A 9,422-nucleotide genomic window follows, 5' to 3' on the forward strand; every position below is an offset into this window, starting at 1 on the left:
AGAGATGCAGACATCTAGTCTCTACACAGAAGTTACAGCATTCAAAGTAAGCAGATTCTGCTTCATTACAGCTGTAGGATATATAAGCAAGGGAAACAAATGCATTAAAATAACCAAAGCTCAGTAGTTCTGGACAATCATCAATACAGCTGTAATATGCATAAAGAAGTAAGATAAAGTTATGAAAGGTAACTAAAAGGAACTACAGGTATGAGAAGTAACTAAAGCTGATAAAGTAACTAGAGTCTATAAGACTCAAATCTTACATGATGATCATCAATGAGACTTAGTTACACCCAGGACACAGCTGTCCAGCTAGTGGGCTGCTCTGCCCATCCCAGTGACATAGACAAGGACTCTGGTAAGAGCCACCAGGGTGGACTGTGCACGAACAATAACAGGTGCACGAACACTGCCATTTTTGTGGTAAGCATTGCTTGGTGGCAGTTAAGTGCAGGCCCTTCTGTCTGCCACAGGAGATGTCTGTTGTTGTTACAGCCATATTTTTACCACTGGACATTAACATAGCACTCAGCTACATGCTAATGGAAATAAACAAGCAACAGATGATGTCTTTATTGTGGCTGGTGATTTAAATCATGTCAACCTGAGGACTGTGCTTCCATGGTTTGAAAAACATGTCAAATGCTAAACCAGAGGGAAAACACACTGGACTGTTTATTCTAACATTCCCAAAGGCTATAGAGCCTCTCCCCTCTCTCACCTTGGCAAGTCTGATCACTTGTCACTTTTTCTATCCCTAGCTTACTTCTCCATCACCAAGAAACAGCAGCCCACTATTAGAACAATTAAAACCTGGCCAGAGGGAGCATCCTTACAACTGCAGGACTGCTTTCAATGCACTGAGTGGAATCTGTTTTCCACTCAGGAACTAGAAGAGTGCACATCAACTGTACTCTTCTACATCAGATGCCGCATAGAGAGTGTCACCATCAACAAGTGCATCCATGTATTCCCAAACAGGAAACCATGATTGACTAATCTCTGTGCAGATTCTCAGTCATCCAGGTTATAGTAAACTGAAAAAACCTTAGAAAAAATCAACTGGACTTAGATTTCTAGATCGAAGACGTTTCACCTCTCATCCAAGAGGCTTCATCAGTTCTGACTGACTGGTGTTGAACCGGAGATATTTATCCCCCCTCGGTGTGGTTTCAGTCCTTTGAAGGCCAACAATGTCCCTTAACGACTGAGTCGTTGCAGCCCAGTATCGGTGAGAGTCGTTACCTGTCTTTGGATCCTCCCCTGTCAACCGACGCCTATTGTCCTGGTGGGCATGTTTGGGCAGAGATCTCAAAACAGGATTGTAGATGGAAGACAAGTTGTGTCTTAGTCCACCACCGCTACTTAGTGAGGGGTGTTCTATTTTTACAAAAATAGCTTCCTTAACTCCTCTCTCAAACCAGCGATGTTCTCTGGAGAGGATCTGGACTTCACTGTCCTCAAAAGAATGTCCTTTGTCCTTCAGGTGGAGGTGGACTGCTGACTCTGGTCCACTGGAGTTGGCCCTCCTGTGTTGGGCCATGTGTTTGTGAAGCGGCTGCTTAGTTTCACCAATGTACAAGTCGACTACACTTAATTGCATACACCACATCACTCTGTTTATGTCTGGGTGTTTTGTCTTTCGGGTAGACTAGTCTCTGCCGCATTATTGACTAAGGAGGTCCAGCTTCTTCTGAGAGACCATAATGCAGCCTACATTTCTGGCAACAAAGATCTGTACAGCACTGCCAGACATAACCTCAAGAGAGGCATAAGATCAGCTAAAGCTTCATACAAGGAGAAGACTGAGGATCACTTCAATTCCAGGGTCTCGGCACGCATGTGGCAGGACATCCAGCACTTAACCAACTGTAGGGGCAGCAGAGATCCACTGACAGCAAACAGGGCCTCGCTGGTCGAGGAACTGAATTGCTTCTTTGCCTGATTTGAGAGAGGACTGGACAACATAACTTCATCCCAGTTGGACTCTGCTGACCACTCACCTACCCTCCAGACACAAATCCTGAGAACTGTTAATGCCAAGGAGGCGGCAGGTCCAGATGAGATCCCAGGCAGGGTACTCAGGGACTGTGCTCATCAGTTTGTAGAGGTTTTCACAGACGATTTTAACCTCTCCCTGGCACATACTACTGCGCCAGCCTGCCTGAAAACCACTATCATCATCCCGGTGCCCAGGCAGACCAACACCAGCTCCCTGAATGCCTACAGATCAGTTGCACTCACACCTATCATAGCTGTTAGGTATTTTTAGTCAGATAGAAACTGGATAGATACTTTATGTATTAGAAATGTTTAGTGGAGATAGGATGTCTAGTTAGACTGTTAAATGCTTAGTCATGCTTATGAGTTTCTACAGGGTACATCTGGTCAAGGATAACTAGAGAGAAAAGTTGATGACTGTCAGCAGACAGGATGTTTAATATTATTATTATGACGTGTATAACTGTAGCCTTAGCCATAATATGTTCTTATGTTTAAGTCACGACATGTACTAGAGGTCGTGTGAGAATGTTTTTAGTTACACACCACTTAATCAACAGACACACACACACATTGATTTGCTTCATGTTTTGACTACTGCTATGGCCAGCTGCAAAGCTGGTAACAGAGACGTCTCGGTTGACATTTCTGTGTAGTATGGGGCTAGCCCAACCGAGGGGATATAATGTATAGGCCTGGTGGGTTCAGGGTCTTTCATCTTACATCTGCCTGTGAGCAGTTTGGAGGTGCAAGATACCTGAGTGTGTAATGTTAATTTTACCTGTGATCCTTTGAATAAATCAGCACTGTTTTGAAGTTACTTGGACTGTCTCGTCTCTCAGAGTTAGCAATGGTAACAAGAACCATAGTCCTACATAGCCAAGTGCCTTGAAAGACTTGTCCTGTGACATATCAAATCCATTCTCCCCTACTTCAGACCCACATCAGTATGCATGTAGAGCAAACCGATCCACATAGGATGCCATAAACACTGCTCTCCACACTGCACTAAACCACCTGGGGCAGAAGGGGACATATGTAAGGATGTGTTTTGTCTGCTTTTAACACCACTGTCCCCAGCGGGCTAGTCACAAAAATGCTGGACCTGGTTCTCAGCAACCAACTGTGTCTGTGGATCAAGTACTTTCTCAGTGATCGTTCACAGAGTGCGAGACTGGGCACTCGCATTGCTACGCCCTTGACCCTCAGCACTGGAGCACCACAGGGATGTGTGCTGAGTCCCCCTCTCTACTCCCTCTACACATATGACTGCACACCAGTTCATCCCACAAATACAATAATTACAATTGCAGACAATACAACAGTGGTGGGGCTTATCTCAAATGGCAATGAGACTGCCTACAGAGATGAAGTGTGCAGACTGTCTGTCTGGTGTGCAGATAACAACCTGTCACTGAACATCAAAAAGGCAAAGGAGCTTATTATAGACTTTAGATAACACCAAGAGGGGTTCCTGGTGCTGAAAATAGGGTGAGAGGAGGTGGAGAGGGTCTCCAGCTTTAGGTTCCTGGGCATCCACATTAGTGAAGACCTCAAATGGACTGTTAACTCTGCTGCTCTTGTTAAAAAAGCTCAACAGAGACATTACTTCCTCTGAATCCTGAAGTAGGCCCATCTCTCTGCAGAGCTGCTTAAGTCTTACTACCACTACTCAGTAGAAAGCATTTTAACATACTGTATTACAGCCCGGTGTGGGACTTCCACTGGCCCCCCCGCGAACCCCTACAGGCCTCACTGCCACAGCAGAGCCTGTCATCAATGACTATACTCACCCTTTCACCACTTCTTGGCACCGGGACAGAGCCCTAAAGAGCCGTATGTCAGACTCAGGAACAGCTTTTGCCCAGCGGTCATCAGTCAACTGAACTCACACCTATTTCCCACCGCTCCACTGCCACCACAACAATCTTAAACAAATGTGCAATGTCATACTGTTGTGCGATAACACACATGAGACACTTCAAATCTGATGAATGAATTTTTACATATTTTAATCTGCTGTTTTTATGTGTGTGTATTTGTGGGTGTGCGGGTGTGAATGGAGGAGTGAATGGCAGACAGTTGGTAGACACCAAATTCTGTCATATGTTACATGCAGTGACAAAAAGGCATTCTATTCTATTCTAACCTCAACTATACAAGTAGCCTACACACAGAGTAACACAAAACACACTGGGTAACACAGTGTTGTTGTGTGTGTGTGTCGTAGGGTTGTGTGTGAGCTGCAGCCCAGTTGGGAGCGGAGGGAGGGGCCTGTCCTGGTTACTGTGGGAACAACTCCACCTGGGAGGTCGGCACAGATCTTCACCTATCAGGTGAGGATGATGAGGGTCCTGCAGTTCATGCGAGAGTCTGCACAGACTTGTGTAGACATCTGACATGTGAGTGTGCCAGTGGTATATGAGCAACACAAAACATATTGTGTGCTGCTTATTTCCGTTCTGGTTACACTTTAGTTTCAACTTTTCCGTGTTGTTGAGTCAAATACATCAAATGAAGCTGCCGGGGGTCAGTGTCATGTTTTCTACTCCATGTGTGGAATATGTCAATGGACGACTCAATTCTGTTGTGAACAGAAGCTAGTCCATAGTCCACCACAGTCTGAGTTTACATTACCGCTGACTCTGTACCAGTCCACCTGGTGATTGCATCATAAAGCCAGTTCATAGATTCTGGGCATGGCCTCTGTGTGCGGCTGCTGCACCACAAAGAGCTGTTTAGAATTGGTTTAGTCTGGCGCCTCATCTGGGACCAGTTTGTCTTGGAAGGCCCCAACAACAGAGACAATGGGACATGTAGAACCCCACCACAGTAAGCTGGTGATAAGATAGGAGTCCTGTTTCCAGTGAAGGAAATATTTGCTCAGGTTTCAGCCACAAGCTCTTTTGAATGTGTTCAGTATGTAAACATCTTTAACCAGTCAGTTGTGTTTAATCTGACCCAGTGTGTTCTTGTGTTCAGGACCCTCAGCTCCTGGATCTGGTTCCTGAGAAAGGTCCAGTCTCTGGAGGAACTAGACTGACCATCAGGGGACGACACTTGCTAACCGGGCAACCGTCCGACCTGAGCGCCTTCCTGGGCCCCCAGCCCTGCTACACGTGAGTACTGCAGTACTATAGTACTACTGCTGCTATAACCTTTGAACTGTATTTGATTCATGAATTTCCAGCGCTACCTGTTGGAAACAAAACAAATTTCACTGACCTCTCCTCTTCTCTCTGTCTCCTCCTTTCCTTGTCTCTTTGAAACCCCCTCTCCTGTTAGTGTGGAGGAGGTCAATGACACCCAGTTGGTGTGTCAGACTGGTTCTAGTAATCAGACTGGGAGAGTACCAGTTCGGATTTTGTTTGGTAAAGCAGAGCGGACTGTTCCCAGTGTTGCCTTCCATTACCTCGATGACCCCATCATCACCGACGTCACACCTGCTGAGAGCTTCTATGCGTAAGAATTAAAAAAAAAAGAACTACTCAATAATCATTTATTTAAACTAATACAGTGTCCTAACATGGTGATGGTTTCCTCTCTCCAGTGGTGGGCGTGTCATCACGGTTACAGGCAGGAACTTGGATGTGGTGCAGCAGCCAATCATATCAGTGTGGGTGGAGCCAATTGAACTTCAGAGAGTGAAACGGCGCAGACGATTGGCTCTCCTCACTGCCAAGCAGCAGCTGGTCTTCAACAGCACTATGACTACGGTGAGATCAACTGGCAGATCAGAGATGGATCTCAGTGAGTAACAGTGATTTTAATTGAACCTGTCTCTCTCTTCATCTGTCTGTCTCAGATGTCAGAGCGCTGCGCTGGCCTGTCATCCTCTCAAATGACCTGTCCGACCCCCACAGTGTCCCCAGAGGTCAAAGTGAAGGGCGTATGGTTTCAGCTGGACAACGTCAGAGTCCACTATGAGAGCATCAAGGTGCCTGTCTGACCGTCTGTCAGTGACATGGTGTTAGAAAATGATTTTATCTGAATCTAAAGCTCCATTCAGACAGGATGAGCATCAGGGGGAGGTGGAAATTTAAGTCATGGATACTGGTGGAGTGGGTCAAGTAAAAAATCCAACTTGTGCAGTTCACAAGTCATGGTTTGGCCATGTGCAGTATGTATTGTTGAGTTCACTTGAAATAGGTTGAGCCATATGCAGAAAACATCTAAAGTTATTAGGGGGGAAAGCCTCGCACCAGTTACCTAGTGATATTTGTTAGGCACAGATGAAGTGTTGAGTGCAGCTTTCAGTCTTGAAAATAGCAAGTGGACAAGACAAAATAGAGTTAGAGGATCCGCCTCATGGTTTCAGTTTTCTACGGATTTACTGGGAATTCACACTGAAAGCAAGGCATGAGCGGGTCAGGTTATGAGAACAGCTGTCTGTCTGCCAGCCAGACAAGCAGTCTTCTACAAGCTGACCAAAAACCGAAATGTATTGGACAAAAATAGTTTCATCGAGGCTCATGGAAAGGATCAGCACATTTTTACATATGAATTTATTAGCCCAATTGTGGTGATTTCCTCCAGCTCACTACAGCGAGGGTACAGTGAACCCAAAATGCTCATTTTCATCAGGAGCCTGAATACACACAACAGATACCAGTAAAAGGTTTGCAACAGAAAATAACAGGATTTGAGTGATTTAAACATCTGTGTCTGGAGATTACACCTCACTAAAGGGGTGATGCACCTGTTATGTGCTTATTGTCAGCTGACACATTTGATAAAGGGTAAGACCACCACAGATGTACCTTGCTGTTCCAGGTACACATGAATTGAGTGAGAGAATTTTCTCTAGCAGAGCTCGTCTTGCACCCGAGAATGTGAACAAACTTCATCATCTTGCAAAAGAACATAAAAACAATGAGCTGAGCAGTGTTGTTATGAAACAGTGTGTGTTTGGTGCACGCTGCACTTTAGCATATGTGGCCATTTTTATATAAAAATAACAAAGCTGCATTGTGTTTGCACTAATTAGAAAACCTATTCTTTTAATAATTTGACAATAGGTGTTAGGGGGGTGATTGAACTGAAGAAGTGTTCCTTATGGTCTTACCAAAATTTTAAGGCAAGCATTTAACTTTTCTTCCAAAGAAATGAAAGGGATGTTGAAACTAGCAATACCCTCCCACTCCTTTACCTAAACTATACCGAACCGAAAACTGAACCGTTCCACCCCATGTTCTGCACAATGTTTTAACCCCAGTAAAATGACAGGATCTAGTTTGTAAGAGACATGGAAACTGAGTAGGACAACAACTAAATGCTCTACTGGGGCCTGCAGAGCTGAAGGGAGGCAAAGACACTGACGGAGATGCATTAGAGTGCTCCTCATCCAAAGGCACAAACACAGCTGGGACAAACAACGAAAGTGCAGCAGCATGCCAACATTTATGAACAGGTCGGGTCACTGCACAAGAAGTGCTCTGAATGTGGATGTGACGTTAACATTCTGTCAGTCACATATCTGTGAGTTGCTGTCCAAAGAAACCAGTCAGTTCCAGGATGAATATTGACCATCTAAATCTTCCTCTAGATGTCGGCTAAACAAGTCTCACTGTGTTAATGTTCTCCAATGATGTAGCTTCTCCTCTCAGACTGAACCAAGTGAACAAGAGTTAAGTCCGTATGGGACTAAATCAGCCACTGTAGAATCAGGGACAGATACACACCTGTAACCACAGTAGCCTATGCAACAAAGATGGAGACAATTTTAACCATGGTAATGGTACATGACAGCTGGACAGCTGCAACCTCAAAATGCTTAAAGAGCCCGTGTCTGCTCATTTTGCTCATTTCCAGCCATTTAGTGTTTAACCTGGGGTACCTCTAGATTAGCTTGGCACCCCTCATAAGTCCAAATAGTCTGTAATTACTTCATAATGATAAAACCAGAGAGTCTCTTGCTAAAAATTAGAGGTTTTCTCCTGCTGCTGGTGCTACATCGCAAGTGGACAGCACAACGAACTGCGACAGCATTAATTAATGTGAATTTCTCCTCCACAGAGGTAAACAGCGGTATATGCTGACACAGTAAACTGTCTAGTGTCACAAGCACACAAATAACTGCATAGAATAACTACATAGCAACAGCCAATACACCTAAAAGGGTGCTGATATAACTTTCCCATTACACTCTCTAAACAAAGTGGGTAACTGAGAAACCCCATATTTTAATTGGCATAATGCAGACATAGTAACTTCTCCAGCCTTACAACAGTTCTCTCTAACATTACAGAAACAAGGCATTAACAGACATGCAACATGTGTCAGATGCAGTAACCTGTCTGTCTCTCTACCTGTCTTTGTCTCAGGGTAAAAGCTTTACTTATTATCCAAATCCGGAGCTTTTTCCTCTGAACCGGGAAGCTCCGGATGCTCCGTACCGTTTCAAACCTGGAGGAGTGATCGCTGTGGAGGTAAACTGACAGCCTCTTGATTGACAGAAGCCCTGATCATTATAAACTAGTCCACTGATGTCATGTTTTTGTCCCTCAGGGGCAGGACCTGACCAGAGCGATGTCCAGACATGAAGTGACAGCTCAGCTCGGTGATCAGAAGTGTGAGGTGAAAACTCTGGACAATACTCACCTGTATTGTGAACCTCCAGAGATCCAACCGAGGAGTGTGGACGACAGCAACGAGCTGCCCAGCCTCAAGGTGGCACATAAACACTTTACTGCTGCTTTCATGCCATTAGTTAGGTTTAGTGCAGAGGGTTTAGGTCTACCTAGTCCCAGTGATGCAGTCTTCCTGTAACTCGGCGTGGCTCAGCTGCATCACAGGCGACTCCCAGCAGGGAACAAGTACAGTGGGTCCTGCTGAGTCTAGGGTTAGGTCAGTCCATGTGATACCTGGTTCTCCAGAGTCCGCATGGATCCCGAAGTTAGTTTGGGACAAGCCACTCTCTCTGCTGAAGATTTGGCCCGATTGTGTGTTCACCTTTGTGACTGGCTGCTACAACAAACGTAGAGAGGGGAATTACAGTGAGGAACAGAAACATTTGAACACCCTGCCATTTTGCAAGTTCTCCCACTTAGAAATCATGGAGGGGTCTGAAATTCACATTGTAGGTCCATTCCCACTCTGAGAGACAGAATTAAAAAAAAAATTCAGGAAATCACATTGTATGATTTTTAAAGAATTTATTTGTTTTGCACTGCTGAACATAAGTATTTGAACACCTGAGAAAATCAGTGTTAATATTTGGTACAGAAACCTTTGTTTGCAATTACAGAGGTCAAACGTTTCCTGTAGTTCTTGACCAGATTTGCACACACTGCAACAGGGATTTTGGCCCACTCCTCCACACAGATCTCCTCTAGATCTGTCAGGTTTCGGGGCTGTCGCTGAGTAACACGGAGTTTAAGCTCCCTCCAATGATGTTCTATTGGATTGAGGTCTGGAGA

At 44.9% G+C, this 9,422-nt stretch overlaps 1 protein-coding gene across 1 annotated transcript in view; it reads left to right on the forward strand.

Moving 5' to 3' along the window:
* The first annotated feature begins 3,100 nt into the window (after positions 1-3,100).
* The window catches only part of LOC109967906 (plexin-B3-like), a 22,632-nt gene continuing 16,310 nt past the window's right edge, over positions 3,101-9,422 (forward strand). The window contains exons 1-8 of the mRNA XM_020613798.1: positions 3,101-3,396; positions 4,235-4,340; positions 4,987-5,123; positions 5,290-5,466; positions 5,555-5,720; positions 5,810-5,941; positions 8,328-8,432; positions 8,512-8,673. Coding sequence (XP_020469454.1) covers positions 3,101-3,396; positions 4,235-4,340; positions 4,987-5,123; positions 5,290-5,466; positions 5,555-5,720; positions 5,810-5,941; positions 8,328-8,432; positions 8,512-8,673 — 1,281 coding nt within the window. The remainder of the gene's footprint in view (positions 3,397-4,234; positions 4,341-4,986; positions 5,124-5,289; positions 5,467-5,554; positions 5,721-5,809; positions 5,942-8,327; positions 8,433-8,511; positions 8,674-9,422) is intronic.

This window comes from Monopterus albus, unplaced genomic scaffold (genome assembly GCF_001952655.1).
Source record: "Monopterus albus unplaced genomic scaffold, M_albus_1.0 scaffold138.1, whole genome shotgun sequence".
In the NCBI taxonomy this organism is placed as follows: domain Eukaryota; kingdom Metazoa; phylum Chordata; class Actinopteri; order Synbranchiformes; family Synbranchidae; genus Monopterus; species Monopterus albus.